At 41.6% G+C, this 21,638-nt stretch overlaps 1 protein-coding gene across 2 annotated transcripts in view; it reads right to left on the bottom strand.

Annotated features, from left to right (window-relative positions):
• Positions 1–18,292, bottom strand: part of LOC124405463 (voltage-dependent L-type calcium channel subunit beta-2) — a 63,700-nt gene extending 45,408 nt beyond the window's left edge. For both annotated transcript variants that reach the window (XM_046880357.1, XM_046880358.1), the window contains exon 1: positions 17,656–18,292. In XM_046880357.1, coding sequence (XP_046736313.1) covers positions 17,656–17,856 — 201 coding nt within the window. In that variant the 5' untranslated portion in view covers positions 17,857–18,292. The remainder of the gene's footprint in view (positions 1–17,655) is intronic.
• Positions 18,293–21,638: the final 3,346 nt, after the last annotated feature.

Raw genomic sequence — 21,638 nt, 5'->3', positions numbered from 1 at the left:
TTTGGCCGGGCGATAAACCGAAATTCTTCCGTTCGCTCATTACGTACGAAATTTCTAACAGCCATATAACAGACGTCGTGGGTTATAGACATGAGTATGTAATGTAGCAATACGCCTAGTAATGACTTCGGATAAGAGCCCATAAGGATATAAGAATAAGAAGAAGGGACGCGGACCAGGAGAAGAAGGATGAGGGGGAGGAGGAGGAGGAGGAGGAGGAGCGGAAAGAGGGGTGCAATGGAGGAGATACCTGTGTACCAAAAGCAATTAAATTAATTCATGAATAACTTATACTAGCCTCTGGCCGCACCTGGGATCAAAAATAAATATACGGATGGCCCCGTGCAGCGGCAGCAACGGCAACAACAGCAATCGATAGCAATACGGTTTCCCTGGGCAAGCAAATACCTACCTCAGAGCAGTCAGCAAGTACTGGTGATTACCGAAAACGACGCGGAGAGTTCGATGATAACAGAATTGTCTAGTAAGCGAGTATAACACGCCCGAAATTATAATTATTCGTCGGTACAATCCGATTTTTTCGAAATGTCAGAATAACAGTTAATTATACTGTGAGATAAAGATCCAACGATTAATGCTGCAATCCGCGTCGTACGTGTATGCGATATATATTGAAAAATTTTTAACGACATGTGCACGCCTACCCGCGCCTTCTTGTAATGATTTCACAGAAATAAAGTAGCATTACGCAATTTCAATTGATTTTTTTTCCTCTTCTTCAGTTTACAGAGTGTTGCGGCATTTTGTCGATCTCATGAAAATTGAATGCGGATAGCAAGGCGAGGAACGTGGATTAAAATTGTCTTGCAAGCATGGATGGAAACACGTGGCAGTGTCTTCAAAGTTTCGTCGCAAGAACGCAAAAGTAAATTAATGAAGTTTGGATTTTTAAAATTTCTGTTTTTCGTTATTCGTATTTCACCCATGATTAACACTTGTCGTATGATGTAAGGCGAGGATTGGATAATCGGTTTGCAGGTAATGCCGATTGGTTCGAACGTGTCGTATTAGGCACGCCTACGGTTGTGACTTCTCCGTAAATAACCTTATTAGAGTAGCCTGCACTTATCACTTCAAGTTGTACTTTGTATACCTAATATACGTCTATAAATCCATAAAGTCCTTAAGGAAAAAATCACGGCGTCTATCACTCTGCGAATTGCCAGATTTAATCTGAAATTTGATATTCAGGAAAAATAACAGGAATGAATATACAATGAATTCAAAACAAAAAAATGATAGTACAATCACGGCGCTATTCCATATTTTTGATCGATCAATAAATAAATTTTTTTTATTTCCCTAATTGAAGCGAAACTTTTTTCATCACAAGACTGTAACGATTATTTGGCAAAATAAAACAGAGACTGTAAAATAAAAAAATTAATCAATAAACTATCGACGATAAAAGCTCGTTAATAATCATTATTTCACAGGGACAAATCGAACCGCGGGTATCGATAGGTGGTTATAATGTCTGAGGTCGCCTTTGTTTGACTAAACGTTGATATTTAATTTGGGCCTTGCGTCGGCCAGCCACGTACGGGTCTTTGGGCCCGAGGCTGGAAGTGGGGAAGAGAGGAGAGGAGAGGAGAGGAGAGGAGAGGAACTGCTGCAGAGCGCTCAAATTACGGTTTGTGGAGGGATAAAAATCGCCTTATCGAAATTAATAGGCGGAAATATATGGCCGCTCGGAGGATTATTCCTCGGCTGCGTTGCTCGCATTAAGAAGGTAAAACAGGGAGGCAGATGCTTGGTCCGCCATTTTTTGAGCAGGTATTATAGTCTCGGGCTTGAGTCTCGAGACGCGCAGTTATATTGCTCCGAGGCCATAATGCGCCCGCCCATCGCTACTTAAAAAAATTCCAGACTTCGCACAAATCTATAAGTGCATGTTTGGCATTTTTTTTTCAATTCAAATATCTTCTTTCAAATGCTGAAATCAAGCGAACAGCATGCCCGTAAATATCGATTACGGAAAACTCGTACACACCGTTTCTATGAATATATCTCTGGGTAAGTGCGTATTTATCTGTAGAATAAAGCATTCCAGAGTCTAATAGGACCGCAATTAAGAGCACGCAATGTTATTCTAGAATATGACACGGATCTAAAAAATCTGAGCTCAAATCCAAAAATCAATCTCTTTACACCTGGTTTTCCCACTAATAATGTCAAAATAACAAGCCTAATTCATCCAGGAAATATAGATGAGATAAAATTAATTCGAGAGCAGCTGATTCTTTGTCATCGGTCACTAATTTCGAGAGTATTATTTTCCATTTTTCAAATATAGTTCGTAAGAATTATCAACAGATGAAAATGTTGAAATGTAAATTTTTTTCAGTCGACGAAGTCAGCGCAGGTTCCTGTGAAAAACTGTTCCATCTGACGTCACAGTCAGCATATTTTTATTTTATATGAATATGAATACCCTTAAAATTGCATAATGAGGTTTCAGTCGACACCCCAAAAACACCGGTCTTTTATACATTATGCAAAAAGCAGAGTAAAATTTGAAATCAATTTTCCCAAAAAACGAAGACGACATAATTCCGTTGTTCGTTTCAGAGCTTCGTTGCAGTTTTTTTCACCTCTCTCTCCCTCTATTCATCTTTATTCTGTCTCAAACCTGCGGGCAACCCATTCGTGGAACTCTATACATATAATAACGTCAGCTCAGCCGTGTAGTTCGTGACTGGGGCGGCACACGCCACTGGTTCGGAAAAGCAACCCTTTATACCAGCAGCGACGTCGAAACCGGTAGCTGCGAGCCGTTTCAATTTTTTCCTCGCTAAACTTCATCTACGCATAATTTTATCGCGCATTTCACGGATCGTAAAATAAAAATCAATATAGCATAACTTTATTTTCCCCATTACATTAGTCGATTTTTAGAGAATAAAATTTTCAATCTTTCCTGCCGCATTGCATATATACATAATTATAAAAGAAAATAAACGGTAACAAAACGGGCGAGAAATCGTTGTGAATGTAGAATACAGTTGAAATAAAAAGGCGGATGAAAAGGTTACGTACGTTATAAATCGGTAATCCAAAGTTTGGTCATTTAATCCGGGGTATCGTTTTTTTCCTCTCATTTTTTGTCTCCTTCACTCTTCCGATGTCTAGTTTTTGAAATGTATAAGCGTACGCCGAGCGGTCGTTGCTTTGATTCCAGTCTACCCATCGGCGCAGCTAAATTCAGCATCCAACCGGACGAATCGCCTCTTTGAACCTGCGCAGCGGCTGATCTGGGGCGAGAGACCGGAGCCCCAGGATCGGATCTCTCCTGTGCGTTACTGGATCTAGGCGTATAAAAACGCATCGGCTTATACCCTTTTCCCGCACTGCAGTACGGGTATAAATCCATCGTACAAAGGATACCCTATATATTCCGGGGTTAATCGGCGCGAGGGTCGTGCGTTCTTTCCGTGACGTGACCGCTCGCGTGCGCGCCGCAGCATCTGGAGGTCTGAGGGCCAGGTGGGCGGTGGTGGAAATTCGAAACACGCACCGCCGATTGGCCGAAATGCATTTCGCACAAACAACAAGCTAATTGCTTTATTGCTTTCGAATGTGAGTTTCTTGTCTCGACATTTAGTTATATTTCTCAAAGGTGAATAAATTAATGTATCATAAAAAATATCCGTCGCTTGAAATAGATTGGCAAATCGAATATGATCGGTAGATTTATAATCACGTTGATTAATAAGGACGCAATTATATCGAAGAATTATAATTTCAACGAATGAGAGTAATGATAATAATTTCTATAATAATAATAATAATGATAGAACCGCGCGTATTATGGGTACCTTCGTTACATCGTGCGTTATAAATTTATGTCTTTAAAAAGTAGGATTTAGGATTTCATCAATAAGTCGTTACCCGATTAACGATAAGGATGCAAATGACTGTGCCAGTTAATGATGTATATATTCACAAGTAGTTAGAATAAATAAAGAATGCTAATGATTGTTTGCTCGTTACTGACTTTAAACGCGCTGAGCGTCGATGGTTTATACCTACATACCTGACAATTTTTATAATATTCCTCGAAAAAATTGAGGCTCTCGATTGATTTGGCAACGGCTTATACATAATACATGTAGGTATTGTATACGTGTGTATACGCATGCTTGTATATATTACATGTATGTAATGTAACATACGGTTTGTGGATGCTGTTCATGCTGTACGATTTGGCCTAGGCTTGACCACCGGTGAATTTATTATTCGTGCTATACGAGCAGCTCGGAGGCATTCGACTACTCTTGTGTATATGTTGACAGATGCCGTTACATTGAAATAGATAATTAGAACTGGTTATTAGGTTACACTTAACGAGTCGAATCGAAGGCGATAAAAGCGAGCTAGAACTGCTTAAATTATAAAGAATTAAATGTGGACTTCATGATATCGCGGGCTTGGTTATAAGGTACGTGTGGGAAAAAGGATTGGAGGAAAAAAAAATAAACGTACAGAATTTAAAAAAAAATACAGTGAATATGTAGATACCATACCGCATTGGTATACTTTCATTTAGTTTTTTACAAATTACATACCAATAAGAATTTTGTTGAGCGAAGTAAAAAAGAACGAGAGAAATAGAAGTCAAATGAAGACAGGATGAATCGATCGTTTTGTCCATTACGCATCTCAATTTTCAACTGCTTTGACTATGTTTGTTGTAAATAACCGTGAAATCCTTACCTTGCGTTCATGTCAACTTTTCGCTCCCTCAACTTGTATGCAAAATTGAAAAATATCCTTTTTGCAGGTTCAATTTTAATTTACAAAGTAAACTATACCTTGTATTTGTATAACCGTCAAGCGATAATAAAGCATTAAATTACATGGTCAGAAAACAACAAAATGACCGACCGTTAATGGAAGTATTATTAAAAAGAATTTCACACGTTATGTCGAGGAAAGATTCAAGGCTGCTGAATTGGAGGGTCATATTTCTTTGCGTTGTAAAATGTAAAATCGTTTTTAAATTTTCCACTGAAGAGGCAGGATAGAGTTATAGTATAATTACGATTAAAAATTTATAAATCATTACAGAACCGTGTCTTTTTATTCCTATCTCGAATTTTGGTTAAACTTTGAGTCGTGTAATGAAGGACTAAAAAATCAAAACTATCACATTTTCACAATAACAAAAAAATCGATGCACCGGCATCAAAACTACAGTAAGAAAATACATCAGGTGAGTTAGTAAAATATGTTTCATAAAATAAAGAATTTACTGTATAATCAGTGAAAACCACTGCGTGCAGAGTAAAATGTGCTACATTTAAATGGTAAAAAATATAGTTTGAAATGAGTATTTTTTTTACCAAAAACCCCGATTTGCCCCACTTTTCCCACAGTTTTGAATAAAATCTGCCTTTTTTCTTCTCTCCATGATTAATTAGTATAAAGTTTTCGCTATTCGTGCGTTTCCGCATGATTCGCCAAGATTAGAATGAAATCTGGCAAAAACAGCGAGCGGATCGGAATATCTCTGCTTGATACCGGAAATTCGAGCTACGCGCGGGATGTTTGAGAATTAGTTGTTTTTGAGGAAACATATATGCATAACTGCGCCCATCTAGAGCCGGTATAGTATAAGTAATGCAGAGTTCAATGCACCGATAGCGGCGTATATTTCTGTGCCCTCCGCGTGGTCGTCAACTCGCGGACGCAACGCAACGCAACGCAACGCAACGAGGCGACTCGACGCGGCTTACAGTCGTACCTTAACGTGTTATACGGATATCGTAAACAAGTTAAGGCTCCCCCACACTAAACTGTCGCCTTAATTAGGTCACCTTTACCCCGTCTATACCCCAGCGGCGACATTCCGTTGGGCACAAAATGGCGCCGGATACGCGTTGTGAACGCGCCTCGGCATTATCAAGACGTATGCGTGAACATACGCGTGCTGCACGTGTAAGAAAACTCTTGGCCAACTCGTAAGATACACCTAAATATAATTCAAGCCCTGCAGTATAGTTATAGTAGCCCGAAGAGAAACGTGTGCAAAGCTTTTCTTCACTCAATTCCCCTATATCCAATATATATATATATATATGTATATATGTATATATGTGTATACGTGGAGCTATAAAATAACTGGTAATTATCCTTACTACTAATGATTAATCCTTGTAATTTAAACGAACTCTTCTTTCTTCCTCTTTTCATATACCGTAGATTGAAAAATAAGTAAAAATCGCATGTATTTACAAGTTGTCCAAGTTTTTTTTAATAGAGACAGGCGTTATTAAACTCGTTATTTTAATCACGGTGACGATTTTAAACTCGTAGAAACTGATCGGTCTTGCGTATTTTTTCTTTTTTTTCTTTCTTGTTTTTTTAAATTTGTTTTTCGTACACGTGTGTCTTTCTTTTTGTAATTTCTGGTTTTCTAGCTTGAGTTCTTATTATTGCTTTCTACGAAGGCTTAAACCAGTCAGAGTATAATTTTCAAGCTTTCTAACATTTTTAAATCTGTTGATGAACTCAAAGATAAGATTGTATTTGACAATACGCTAATTTTGGCGAAAATTTTATCCTCTTAGAATTTTTTCTCACTTTTTTGCAATCTCTCAGTTACTATTTTTCTTTCAATGAAAAATACAGTTTTTTCTTTTTCTCTTCGTAAGTTAAATTTCAAGGTAATTATAATTCGAAAGACCTTTTGACACCATCTGGACACAGGAGACAAGCACACAAACGCACGCACAACGATGACGTTTATTAATTTCGTGACGATGGTAAGGAAGGAAAAGAGCAAGGAAAGAAGGAGATAAGAAGTAAGGGTTGATTCGAGGAACCGAAGTGGCGATATAGAAAACAATAAACGTATACACGTAGGTACCAGTTAAGGGTTCTCGCAACGCGAGACAAAGGTGCAGGTATAATCGTGTGGCATCCGTATAGAGTTTGGCCAATTGTTGCATTATTCATGGATAGGACCGCGGCTCTACCGTCGTACATATAAGAAGCGGTCGTATAAGTTGTTGACTCGGGTTGTTTTGTTTCATTTTCCCGTTTTTTTTTTCTTTTTCTTTTTACCTCCAAACCTAGACGCGCTATTAACGATCAACGAAACTCCAAAGCTGATGCCGAAATACCCGAAATAATCACTGATCCAGTCCCAGAGTCTGGATCGAATTCGCGGAGTGTCCATTCTTTGCTCTCTCTCTCTCTCTCTCTCTCTCTTTCTCTCGCAAGAAACAAAATTGGAAAAAGGAAGGTCAAGCAAAGTATAGTCAAACCGAGACTGAGAAGCATCATACGGGGTACAATGATGATCGGTTTGTCCGAAACCCATAAATTCAGGGCAACGGATCCTACAAAGTACCTCGCTGGTTCCCTGCATGGATCATGTTTACGAGAGCTGTGATTGCACAGGCCTCCGGGGTGTATTAATTATTCGGAAAGCCGACTTCGGCCCTCGGAGTATAATATCGGTAGAGCATATCTGCTTAGTTAAAGGTGGTGATGGTGGTGGTTGATGGTGGTGGTTGATGGTGGTGGTGGTGAGCATCAGCAGGCAGCAGGTAGACAGAGGAGGACGGTGTATCGCGCCGAGAGAGTTCTTCTTGCTTTCGCGAACGTTTAGTCTTTGACCTAAGCCGCGTTCCAATAAATATGGAGGACCGGGCACCGGTCCACGTATAAAGCGGGAAGAGAGAGCGAAGTGGTCTTGGTAATTGTGGCGGTGGTGTAGCTGCGGACCGGTGATGCTTTTGTCCTAGGAGCCGTCGACGCGATTCTCGGAAGGAGAGCCAGCATCCATCCACCGGGACCAAAACTCTCGGCATCTCGCCTCCGGTACCAGCCGACCGTCTTCCTTATACCTTCCCATGCCACCAACCTAACTACCTAACTCGCAAAAACCAATTCGCGGATGGGACAACGTCGCGCTTTTTACCCTTCACCTAGCCGTCTGACCGCGGTTCGCAACGATGCTTTAAACTACATACCAAGGCCCTTCTCCCCGAAACCGATCCAAAATATCCGTGTGAATTCCTCCTCTTCTCAACTGTATATAATATATCCTCAAATTCCTGAAGATTTTTACGTAAATTATATAATGGAACGAACAGCAATCACCATATTTTGAATCACTGTCTGAAGCAGTAACTTTAAATCACGTTTTTTTTTCTTTACCATTTTTCAAGTTTAAAAAAAATTCAATACCCGTTAACATTCCCCCCCTGTCACTAGTTTCAGAATTAATTTTTTTTCACTCACAATGATAATTTTGCCACGTTTCGCAACGTCGAAACTGACCTATCATTTTAGAAACATTTGGAATAAGGAGTATCAAACAACGTGGACCATGAAAAAATTGAGTATAATCAAAATCAATGTGTGTCAAAATTTACACAAATTTAATACATCGGTCTACAGTTTCGACGAAATGTTTTTCCATAAAACGACTAGACGATCAGTCGATTAACATTTATCAAAGAAAGTTTCTTCCGAATACCGATAAAGGATTTGACACGACATAATTAGGCACAAAGCAACATTAGGACAGATCATTTTCAACACAGTTACAAACGTTACACCGTGATATAACAGTGTAAAAGAAAGATGTGTATAGAAAAAAAAAATAGGCAAAAAACCTTGAAAGAAGTATAGAAAAGAAACAACGAGATGAGAAGAAAACGAAAGAAGAGAACGAATGAATAAGTAATGATGATTTTTTGAGAGTTAGAGGGGGCTAGTCGGGGTGGACGGGGAGGGGGGGGGGGGGGGCGGCGGTGAGGACCTTGGTTGCATACATTTGATGAGGGGAATAATGGGCCTGCAGCCTCCCTCGGTATACCTGCACCAGCGAGGGAAGATCCTTGCGGCATTTAAGGTCTAATATGTACCTGAGATGTAGGTCTGCGTGGGGGGTGAAGAGATGGGGAAGAGAGGGAAAGGGAGAGAAACAGAGAAGCGGAGAGAGAGAGAGAGAAAAAGAGGGAGAGACGGCGACAGGTAAAACGGCGCCCAGCATTACTGACACTTCATTAAGATAGCTGCGCCGGAACGACGCGACCGACGCCTGGCGTCCCTCAGGGCGCTACACGGGTGGAAAAGGATCGAGATACGGCCTCGCGCATCCCCGCGCCTCCCTCTCATGCGGAGTTTATTAAGGACAAGAAACGGCCCGAATGATTCCAGTTTAATTACTGTCTGGATAACCGAGACGTGAACGTGCGTTTTAAAACTGCCTGCATGAGGACGGTACAACTTTATACATATACTTATATATGTATACATAGGTAGATATAACACACGTAGCATTAGCCACACAAACGATCAAACAACTCGTGCGGATCAATTTTTTTCGTACGATTCGATATAAACTTGTATCAGACTAGTTTTACGTCGTTTTCTTTCACCGGTGAGATTCAATACAGTTGCTACTTTCTGGCAGTCCAAATTTTGGAAACAATTTTTTCAAATACACTGCGCGGCTTTCGTCTTTTTTGTTATGAAAATACTAAATCGTGAATTTTGGAATATGATAAACAATCTTGATGTTTCTTATTTTCGCTTGCAGATGAATGAAATGTTTTATTACTGTACAGAAGGAGTGAGTTAAAAGAACGAGTTGCTAATTATATTGATTTTTTTTTTCCACGTACGTTCAAAGATTAAAATTAAATGGCGCAGAATTTTAGGCGTTCACTTCGAAGGTTTAAGTACAAGGCACTTAACCCTGATCTGCCAAGTTCAAATATAAGGCGTTTATTTTTTAATCTGAACTAATTGAACTTTAATTTTGTATTTCTGATTCAAAACGTTGAAAAAATGGTCGATTTTCGAACATGACTTAACTTTTATTCACTCCAAAAGAATCAAACATATAAAATATCTCGTAAAAATTGTTCCGCGATAATCGAAATCAACGTCATCGTATTCGATTATCCGTATTCCAAAGAAACTAGACAAGTGTTTTAAAAATTGAAGAAAAAATTTAAAAAAAGTACTTCCGCGCCCACTGATAATAGAAAAAAAAAATTCTCTCGCCCGGGGCACGGAGATGCTGCAGGTGACGATCTACCCCGGACCGTAAGGGTCGACTTACGTATCCATGCCGAGGGACAAAAAAAAAAAAAAAAATAAAGAGTAAAGAAAAAAAAGAGAGAAAATATAATATCAGTTCGCAAGAGAAGAAGCGTAGAGATGGAATATTTTCTTCTCATGGAGGTCCTAATGAGCGGCTCGAAAGTTATTTAATGATCCGTGTACGACGGCCGAGTGGCCGCAGCTCGTGTATACCTACATAAGCCAGGTATAAAGAACGGCGCAGAGTCAGGTAGACCATAAGGCACACGTACTGTATATGCGCAGGCGCAGGGTACGCAGGTATGCAGGTAACGTGCAACCACATGCGCGCAGGTAGGTACCGCCGGCGTTGGACTGCAGGTACAGCCTGCAGGACCTCCCCCCCCCCCCCCACCTTTCCCCTAAACCTCGTTTCTCCTCAACCCCTGCCGCACCTTCGCTACGTTGCATCTCGATCTTCCCCTCAGGTAAGTGACAGAGCCGAGATCGGACGCGAACTGTGGACCATCCCTCAGGAGGAGAATTTCTACCCACAATCATTCCTTCCCGCTTTGCTTGGTCTGTGCAGCAGGTAAGTCTTTCGGAGGCAGCCAAGGCTGCGTGTGTGGATTGTACGTGTGTAAGACGTGGTCCGGAAGGTGTGGACGGTGTGTACCTACCCCCAACGTCATGTCGACGCGTATAAGTATACAATCGTTCAGCCATTTCCATTGGCGGTGGGTAGGGGAGGGGCGGGGAGGGGACGTTCCCGCGTCTCGATTTCCTCCTTTTACTAGTTCTCAATTGAATTCTCTTAGGATTGTTTCACACCTTGGCAAATTAGCTGTGTGTGCATGGTGGTGCGGGGAGCAATTAACATCCTGTGTACGATTTAACATATTGTATATATATTTGTTTGAAGATCCGTTAATTGACACGGATATTGATGAAGATGGTTTTAATTTTTTTATAAACGATTTTGTACAAGGTTCAACAACGTTGAATTTATTTAACAACGCAAGGATCAAACTTTGTTACCTTAAATTCGACTGTATTGTTTGTTTTTAGAATTTTAATCAAGCATTCGGCTTTACGAGAGGTCGTATAATTAGAGAATCAATATGATTGGCGTGAGAATTAGCTTCTTGGAAACAATCGACCATTTATGCTTGTCTCGTTTTTCTTTTTATCCTTTTGTCATTTCGGTGAAGATCATTAATTATTTATTACAGTCTTAGGTTCATTTGATTCTAAAGCGCACGAAATCAACATAATTCTCAAGAATTATGAAATTCGTTCGATACACATACGCACAACGTGAGTTATTATTATAAACTTAACGTACGCGAATGTGCGAAAGAAATGAACGCGAAGAGTAAAGTCGCGACGCGATTCTTGGAATCTGAAACAACAGCGATTATTCACTGCAATTATTCTCGGTGGCATGTGCAGGCGGTTTTGGTTCCCCCTGCCCCTGTTTTGTCGGTTTTTCTCTTTTTTATATCCTCCTCCATCTCCATTCCTCCCCCTGCGGCAGTTTTTCCTTTCGGGTGCTCGAAGCATGTATGTATATATAACGACGGTTCTCTCTTGTGCTGCAGGTGTATCGGTACCTTCATCTCTACCTGCACGACCTCGAAATTGAAGAGGAAAGGTGAGCGTCGGCGTAGCACGAGCCCCGGTGATAGAGTGAGAAGATAAATATAAAAATGGAAGAAAGTAAGATCTAGGAAAAGAGAAAAGGAACTAAGGATAGAAGAAGAAGAAGAAGCTCGGGTCACGGGAGGGGGTGTAAAAAATTTAGTTGCGACTCTTCTGGCTGCGGTGCGAGATATCCGTAGCTACAGGTACGAGCGGTAAAGAGATACTCGACCGCGCACCGCGAACCCCGAAACCGAAACCAAAACCTAGGACAACACAAAGACTCGCCCTTCTCCTCGAGCGATCGTCGAATGATCGCTCGGCTCGCCCCGGGCCCCGGCGAATACGGCGAAAATTAGAAAAAGGTACCAACTCAGACACGCGGCGTTGTAACGTCCGTGCATGCATGTGCATTTCGGGACAGACCTTGAGACGAAGAAGTTGGTGGCCAGAAGTGAAGGAGGAGTTGGAGGGGGACGAAAAATTTGGTGAAGGGGGGCGTGCGCGCATCAGAACCAGAACAAAGAGAGGAGGAGGAGGAGGCAAGAAAGGAGCGACGAAGAGGTGAACGAAGGAGACGACGACGAAGAAGAAGAAGAAGAAGAAGAAGAAGAAGAAGAGCACAGAGGTGGTGAGGAAAAACCAGTTTGGCCGTTAGCCGGTCCCTCCGCATACACGCAGGCGCGCCTTGTATCCCATACTTGGGCCATATCTGCACTATGATCATCCTTTTGCCCCGGCACCGTTGCGTACTGACCTATATTCCCCTCCCCGCCTTCTGCTCCCTCCCTCGCCCCCCTCCTCCCCTTCTTCCCTCGCCGACCCAGCCCTGAAACGGGTTGTTCGGGACCTCGCGCGGCTGCGGCAGCCAGGACTCCGGATCTTGGAGGCCCACTGCCCGAAATCCAAAAGTTTTGCCAACTCCGCAGGACGCGAGATGCCGATGTGTTTCAGGGCTGGTTTTACCGGAAACTGCGATTAAAATAAGGAAGTGACGTTGTGAGAGATTATTGACTTTTTTATTGATCAGAATCACGGTGTTGGAGTTTGGATCCAAGCTGTTTATTGCGGTAGATGGACACGGAAACGTAGAAGGAAAGGAAATGAGATTTTTGGTATTTCGGTGAAAATTTGTTGCGAATTGAGTAATTCGTTTTTTACCGTCGATACGACAAAACGATTTATTGTCTTGGTTGAATAACCGTTTTTATAAGGTTTTGAAAATTTCTAAGTACCGATTCGATACACAAAGATTATGTGTGCAAGTAGTAGAAATCGCGTGACAGAAAGCTGAGTAGCTGTTTCGTGTTTCTTTCGAAATTTTTAAATTCTCGAATTCAGATTCGAAAACGCTTTTAGCTAAGCGTTACATCCAATTCTAAAAATTTCAAGGCTTAAAAATTGACCAGTCTCGTACATCCTTTGTTGAAAGAAATGATCCAGAGATTAAGAAGACTCGCGATAGGCAAAAATGTAAAAATAGAAAAACGAAATAACAGAAAATGAATATTAATTCAACTTTAAAAAAATAACAGCATGAAAACTGGTAGTGAATGAATTTCCAAGTTTCACGTCGACGCGTATTGTTATGCCACAGATGAGTGAAAGGAATTGATATAGAAAAGAAATAACGCAATAGCAAAAGAAAAAACAAAAACAGGATGGGCCTCGTTAATTTGGCAGTAACCCGAACTACCAATATCAGTAGAGCAAAAGCAACAAATATGCCGACTGCGATTCTATAAATATGTAAAATTCAATTTGCATCGGTTACAAGGGAGAGAAAAATGCAGGAGTTACGTCGTGCGATAGAAACGGCGCGAATAGTGTTATACCTACATATTATAAAGCAGTTTGGTTATGGAACAAGAGACTACGATGTACCTAGATGGCTTGACACGTTGCATATCCGGTCGTTTCTTACAAGTTTACGACAAATTGAGTTTGCATTAATTGAAGCTTATCACCAGCCGATAATTAATCGTGTATGTAGAAGTATAAGGAACAGTTATCGTATCGAGAATTGAAACGGGATGAATAGAAACGCGACCCAGATTTGCAAAATACCTTGAAAGACATCCCCAGCCATACCTGCCTCTCGGTGCATGGTCGGGTAATTATAGAGTGCAGCGGAATATCTCGAGAATCTGCATTCCTTGGTCGACACGGGCAGGCGGGCGTGCCTTCGTCTCCATCGGACGTAAAACCACCCCTGCAGACCGAGAGGGATGAGAGGCATGAATGCGGCCATAATTACGAGGCTCGACACTGTTTGCCAAAGGCTCTGCTCTACGTTGTCGGTTCACAACACTTTATGAAAGATGCAACGATCCAAACGAAGTCCTGCCTGCTCGACGCCATCGCCCTCGTATAACACCTAAGACATCATCCTCTCCTCATAATAACGACGCATTTTACATGCACTTCTCACTTTCCGTTCCCTCTCGCGTGAGAACCGGAAAAATAAACAAGATGCAGGTGAGATATCAGAATAATCGAGGAATAGCCTATTGCCTGCTTGCAGGTTGGATTCCGAGAAAACGGCAAAGATGAAATTGAAATTTATAATTCCAAGGCGATAAAGTTTCGTGAATAGTGAATAGTGAAATGTGAATATAGGGGGTGCGAAATCGCGATGAGGGTGTGTAAGCGAGGTTTTGCACTGGTCCCAGTTGATGCAGTGGTTAAGTATTAAGGTGAGGAGACCCTCTGGGAAATAATAGGTCGCGAATACTCCACGTCTGTTATTGGAAAATACTCGCTCGCCGGAATATACCGCATTGCCGTATTATCCAATTACCGTTCATTCCTGAATGCAGTGCACAAAAAATAATGAGCCATGCGTGAAGAATCGGTTACCTTTATTCAATTCCAATTAATTCCATCGACGCGTATTTTCATTATATATGGAAGTTATTTTCAACATACGCGGTAACGATTTCGATATAGAAATAGCGGCGTATCAACGAAAGTATCATGTATAAATGATTAAACACGAGGAATAGCGGGCGTTCTTTTTTTAAACGAATTTTACACACCGACGACGTTAGACGTTTCGAAATTTAATCTCTTCATGGAGGCTGGATTATTTGGAGAGCACAGCGAATGTCTTCAGCTGGACTTAGTAACGAGGATATAGACGTTATTTTATTTCATTTATTTTCTTCTTGTACATTTCAGAACGCCTGTCCGATATGCATAATTAAGGTGAACTACTTTTGAGCAGCTTAGAAAATACACGCCAGTTTACCACAGACCCATGCATAACACGCGGCACTTCAATCAACCACGGACGATGATTTTTGGTCGGGCTTATATTAGCAACTGGCCCATGTAGCAGAGTATTCGTATAATATACATGTTTTGCGATAAAGCTGTCTCGTATTAAACGCTTAATTCGGAGAAAATATTTCCAGTCCACGGTTTCTATTCTGACAGGTTCCGAATAATAGCTCGATTTAAGCTATTACAATTCATGGAAAGAAATGTTAAGACCTCATTCAGGTTTCACAGTTCATGAATCCCACAGGAAACGTGTTCAAAATGAGACTTAATAATTATAAGTCAAAACTGCGAAAAGCGAGGAAATTGATCATTGATAAAAAGATTGGCGCTAATTTGTTCTATTTTCTAGAATGTATTGGTAGGGGTCAAAGGTAGTAAGGTCCTTCAATAAAATGATGGCAAAATCGCATTTTCAAAAAGGTGAATATCTAATTTCAGAATTTTCAAAACGTAGAAAATCGAAATACGTTGGAATGTGGAAAAATGAAAGTATAGAATCGTCGATCAAAATATAGGAGAATATAAAAATTTTAACGATTACAGGTTTTGGCTAAATTCTATATTTTTACCCATTTCCATTTTGCATTTTTCTAAATTTTGGAATCCTCTTAGGCTCGGCGTATTTACAGTAAAACAGACAAGACAGCCATGGCGCGAGATGAGTACGTATAACATGTGCACATCAAGTTGTGATCAAAAATTTATGTACATTAAGTTCCGATTGATCAAGCTAGTTTGATCATAAATCACGATACCTAGATAAGCAATGCAATATTTAGCCGTGATTTCACAATTACGTATAATGTCAAACAAAACTAACATACGTGAGATTGAAGTTAGTTAGAAATCACCATTTTGCAGTTGTAAATTGGCTTAATTGACGGACAGATACTTAAACTTTTATTACATCACTATATTTCGCTTCGTCACCGTTTACGGAATTCCAGACAATTCTCAAATTACGAAATAACGATTTTTCCTGTCATGCATTGTTACAATAACTTTTACTAACTTGAACCCTCTTCAATCCGCAGGTTTAATCTTATACTTTTAAAACGCGTGTATAATTAATAGTCGGCATTCGTAGCAATACCATGCAGAGTTTCAGATCAAATTTGATAAACTGGATCTTCAGCAATGTTCGAATTTATTTACCGATGCAAAAATAATTTTCTCGAAACTTGAGTGAGGTGATCATACGAATTAAGGTGTTCTGAGCACAGTGTCACGTGGCTGATTCAGACGTATCCACAAGATTCGGAATAATTCTTCCTAAAAATTTTGAATCGATTTTGAATTGGTTGTGGTATTGATAGAAAGTAAAACGCCTCTGTAATCTTGAGCAGAACAAATATCGATTCGTACTTCTAATTAATTTATGTTGCTACGAGACGAGCTTTGAGGTTATATTTTGAAAATTATTCGATTATGGTAACATATGGTAACTTATCGATCCTAATAGCTAACCAGAATGCACTTTTTAACTTTTGAACGATTACACATCACAAGAGTTTAGTAATCGAACCGATGTCTTACGTAACAAAGGGATCGATCCCTATTATACGCTTAAATCGGTTACGTGACCATGTGCTCAACACACCATAAGGGGATATCGGACCTCCAGCAAATACGATGAATCGTATTATAAAATTCTCACATTTTTGAATAATGAAGTCTCTTCAGACTTCCTTAGATGATGATAGGGCTTGTGAATGTGGTCGTGCAGAGTCAACTGAAGAAAGTTCAGGAAAGTAATGAGAAAATACGAAAAGAACCCGATTCGCTGCAATACTGTGTACTATATCTTCAAATCATGTGAAAACTAGCAGCGAATAGTTCAGTTTTTCTGTCAATTTTCTGAACCTTCCTTAGTCAACCCTCCACAAGTACAATCATAAGTTCTGTTGTTTTTCAGGATTTGAAGAGTTTTCATTGAACAGAAAAAGTTCTATTTTCCGCAACAATTACGCCAAAAATTTATTCCTGTTATTTGAATTACCTCTTATTGTTATATGAATACATTTCGTTGCCTTATTCTCGGCTGAGGAAAAAAATAATTTAGCCATTTTTGGCCGGCATTCCATGTACGATGACTGCATCATTTTTACAGAGAAAAAGTGATATTTTACTCGGGTTGTAAGGGTTCGAGTCAAAATTAGGAATGGTCGAAAGTCCGAATGTTGCCAACTTCTATATCTGCCGTTAAGCGCTTATCACATATGCCATGAAGCGTTTACCGCATATGTAAGATTGGTAACTTCGGTATTTTGACCATTTGGAATTTCGATCAGTTTGAGTTTTGGGCAATTCGGAACTTTAAGCAATCGGAGTTTTGGCCATTTATAATTTTGGCTATTCGGAATATTGGTCATACGGTAATCCTGCCATTCAAAATTTTGACCAATTGAAATTATGGCCCTTGGGCATTTTGGCCACTCGGAATTCTGGTAATTCAGAATTTCGACGAATCGGAGTTTTGACCATTCAAAGTCTTGGCCATTCTGAATTTGGACCATTCGGTGAAACCGTTCTGGCCCGTCTAAACGCTAACCATTCGAAACATTGACTCACCCCCGTCAGTAAAGACTGTTCGTAGCGTCCTCATAATATTTAGTAAAAGAGAAAAAAACGTCAAAAATGTACAATGCGAAAAAGACTCACCGGGTTGTTGGCGACGGCATTGGCGGCGCCGGGTCCAGCGGATGCAGCGGAGGTGGGATGGAGGTCGTACTCGGCGTAGTCGCGGTCGTCGCGCTGGAGGACGGGACGCTGGTGAAGGTGTCCCTGGTCGCGGGAGTCGCGGGAGTCGCGGTGCTCTCGGGGTTCGCGGGGGTCTCGATCGGCGCGAGACTGTCTCGACATCGCCAGTTCGTCCTCCGAGTCGAGATACAGCTCCTCGCCTTCGCCGAGGCCTCCGCGTCCTCGGGGAGGATGACGCCGTTGGTCACACCATCCTTCCCCGGCCTCCTCCACGGCCCGACCCCTCGCCACCCGGGCGGATCCTCTCACAACCACCCTGCCGAGAGGCTGCTCTCTGCTCCAGCTCTTGACCCCTCCGGGGGGCTGAACCTCATCACAAACCACAGGACTCTCCTCGGCGGGGCTCTTCACTCGCACCACAACCTCCCCCTCGTCGCCGGGTGGGAACCCGGGCACCGCTGGCAGCACACCTGCACCAATCGGAACCCTCCTGCCCCCCTCACTTTTAACCCCACTGCAATTTTACGATCAATCCTCTCCAGTCTTATTCACATCTATGCACTTTTTTGTCATCCGTCTATACGATACGATTTATAAGCCTCGATTCGAGTTCCTGGTTGAAAGAAAATTATTTATTTATTTATTCATTTGGTATGTTTTTTTGTTTAACTTTATCCCGAAATATCCGACGAATTCATTCGTTATTCCGTTCTTACTTTCTGTGCTTAAACGTAGGTTGGTAACAATTCATTGATGGACCATAAGAACAAATCGATGAGGATAAACGAATTGCATGCGATAATGCGGTGTCTGAAGATAATCTATCCAATATGAAAGTGGAAATTCGATCGATTTATCAACGATATTTCTACCTAATTAGCCTGGGGAATTGAATTTTTCAGTCGGTCCGATTTACGGTATACCAGCGATGTAAGACAGTGAAAAAATGATGAGATTCAGATTACAATAACAAAACAATAATAATTAGTAGGAATTCATTACATTACGAGTGAACAGGGTCGGGTGCAGAAGAAAAGGGTAAGAATTACGGTCACCGAAAATAACGGCCACAACTATCGAACATAACGATCTACCTTACAGGTACACAACGCTGATACACGTACAAGCTTCCGTACAACGAATAGTAAAACTTTTCAACATGTTCCGCCGAACTGATATTATCGAATATGAAACAGACACGCCACGTGTAGTAACAATACAAGAATAAAATGACGATGAACGAAACAAAAATAAAATCGAACGACGATTAACCTCGTCGATCTCTCCCTACAATCCCAACAAGCTGCAAGAAGAAAATCAGTAAAACAAGAACAAAAAAAAATTCAGTTTATAATCTCCCAAAGACCGATAAAAAGGTTCAAATATTTCGCGGCGACGACTTCCGGGCGAGCAAAACCTGCAGTTCGATACTCGGAGCGCAGTTCGAGGTGTTGCTGCACCATCGCGTCAGGGCGGGGGAGAATCTAGGGCTCTGGGTCGCGCTTCGCGAAATCGACGGGGGCTGTTATCTCGGTATAAATTGACGTATTTTCAACGTCCCCGAGGCAGGGCGAAACCGAAGGGTCCACCAAAGCCACGCGCCACCGAAACTCCCGGCGTGCAAAAGCAGCCAAGGAGATGCACCGCTGCACTGGTCAGACCCTGGGCCTTGCCTGATCTGCCGTTACCACTGCGTTCGTACCATCGAATGGGCGTCGTGGCAGGGCTGGCAGTAGATAATTCCTGTATAGCCAGCCTCCTCGAGACGCCGTAGAGCAGCTTCACCCTCTGCTTGTTGTCTTCTTTCGCCCGGGTGCCTCGAGAACAATGTCTTCCTTCACGTATGGGTTAATGTTGTTGTTGTTGTTGTGGTTGTTATTATGATTTTAAGAACTGATTTATACTCGTCGTTTGTTTTTGTTTTTTATTTTTATTCTGCGCATTCGAATGATCGAGAATTATTATATATTTATTTAAACAAATTTTACCTACAACACGAGGATTTCTTATACCGTATTCACTCTGAACTAGACTCGTGATTATACACAACACACAGGCACGCACATCACGTTGACGCAGGTTTTCACAGCTGTGAACGACGATTGGGCTTGCCGATTATAGACTGCCGGAGGGGGACAGGAGGAAGAGGAAGTGGAAGAGAGAGGTGGGGAGGGGGCGGGTGTACCTTCGGGTAAATAAATTACCAACAATAATAATACGTGTCAATCGGGACGAATTCGTATCTAATTTACGTACACTAATGCCTGTATTAATCATGCGTCATTACTTGTTTTGGTTTTTTTTTTTTCTTTTTTTTGTTTTGGTCTACTTGTCGTTTGGATTTAATTTACTGAGAAATTATTCGGGAAAGACGAAACGTAAATTAAATTAAAAATTCTGGAATTGATCGGTGTTTATAATCCTCCTTTTAACTTTCAACCCTGACTAAATGCATGCTTAGCATCGTTCTACGCTGCACAGTGAATATCAACGGTCGTATAGAGGTTAAGTTTTATCGCGAACGTGTAACGCAGGAGACTTGTGACTGCAGCTACATCGTAGAACTGTTGTGGTAATATTTATATTCACGAATCTCCGTGTCTCGTCCGGCTTTTTCTTACTTTCTCGTATCAACGTCTTTGAAAAGGATCTGTAGATGAGGTCCCACGTTGCTATGGACCCAACCCCGATTAATGAAGGTTGGGATCTCTTCTCGACGTTGTCGTCGTAAAAAGTAGCACCACTAGCAACAGCAGCAGCAGCAGCAGCAGCAGCGACGACGTATGCGGAACCGCGATGTGAAAAATAAGAATAGGGAAAAGAATAACTTGTCTGATAAACGTGAAAAATGAAGCAAAAAACGAATCGTACAACCGTGTATTATCGTGTGTTTCGTATATTCAACGATCAATCCCACTGCGTGACGGCACGCGGTTAAAATGCTCCGGCACGGTGTATACAAGTATTAATTGTTAAAGCGACGATTTTTTCCTCGACGAGTTGTCAATCGTGTATCACGTAAAACAGCAGCTCGTTGACGGGGAACAATTTTGCACGACGCATGGTTTCGCAGTGCCGACGTGACGAACCAGCGGACCGACGAACGGAAAAAAACAAAAGTTGTAAAAAAAAAACCGAAGCCTTATTAAATCGAACAGTCTCACGTTCGAGATTAGAAATTATTCCTGGATATTGTAAGGTGTAAAAAACAAGTAACGAGGGTGCCTAACCCGCGTTCACCAGCAGCGGCACGGCGACGAGGACACCCGACGCAATCGCGTGTCGTCGGCGCAGCTCGAGGGGCGTCGGGACGCCTCGGATCGCCTCGGGTCCGGGGTTCGTTACGTCACTAGGCTGGGGGGTGGCGACGAGGGGAGGAAGACCTCGACGTCGTGTTTATCGATCGGGGCGCGGGCGCATGCGACGGAGACGCCGCGACGCTCGCACCTCCTCGCCGCGGGTGGGACGAGGACGAAGGACACGTGGCTCTTCTTCCGCGATGCACCAATCCGCGATCGACAGTTTGTCTATATTTCGAGGGCCGATCGTCACCGCCAGGATGCAATCCCTGCACCCATTTCGATCGCACTATTTATTCGCCAATTTTCGTCATCGTTGAAGGGGAAGAAACTACCCCCCCCCTCCCCCCATGCGCCGTTTTTCGAAATCCATTTGTCTGGACGGATCAGGGGATCAGAAGGAACCGTTTTGTACTTCGAAGAAAAGGAAGAGTCATTTTTTTTTCTAATTATTGAACATCTGTTATGATTTTTTTACGAGATTCCGTAGATTCCGTATTTATTTATGTTCACGATCTTAATTCGGAATTCGAAATTTCTGATTATTTTTATTGAAAATATAGAAACAATTGAGAAACACTGCAGACTCGACTCTTGTATCCCAATTCTATTTTTCCCTCAAGTTCTTGACGAGTTCATCGGTTA

Source organism: Diprion similis, chromosome 4, assembly GCF_021155765.1.
Source record: "Diprion similis isolate iyDipSimi1 chromosome 4, iyDipSimi1.1, whole genome shotgun sequence".
Lineage (NCBI taxonomy): Eukaryota > Metazoa > Arthropoda > Insecta > Hymenoptera > Diprionidae > Diprion > Diprion similis.
The sequence above is the reverse complement of the archived record's forward strand: the minus strand, read 5'-3'. Positions and strand labels throughout refer to the sequence as shown.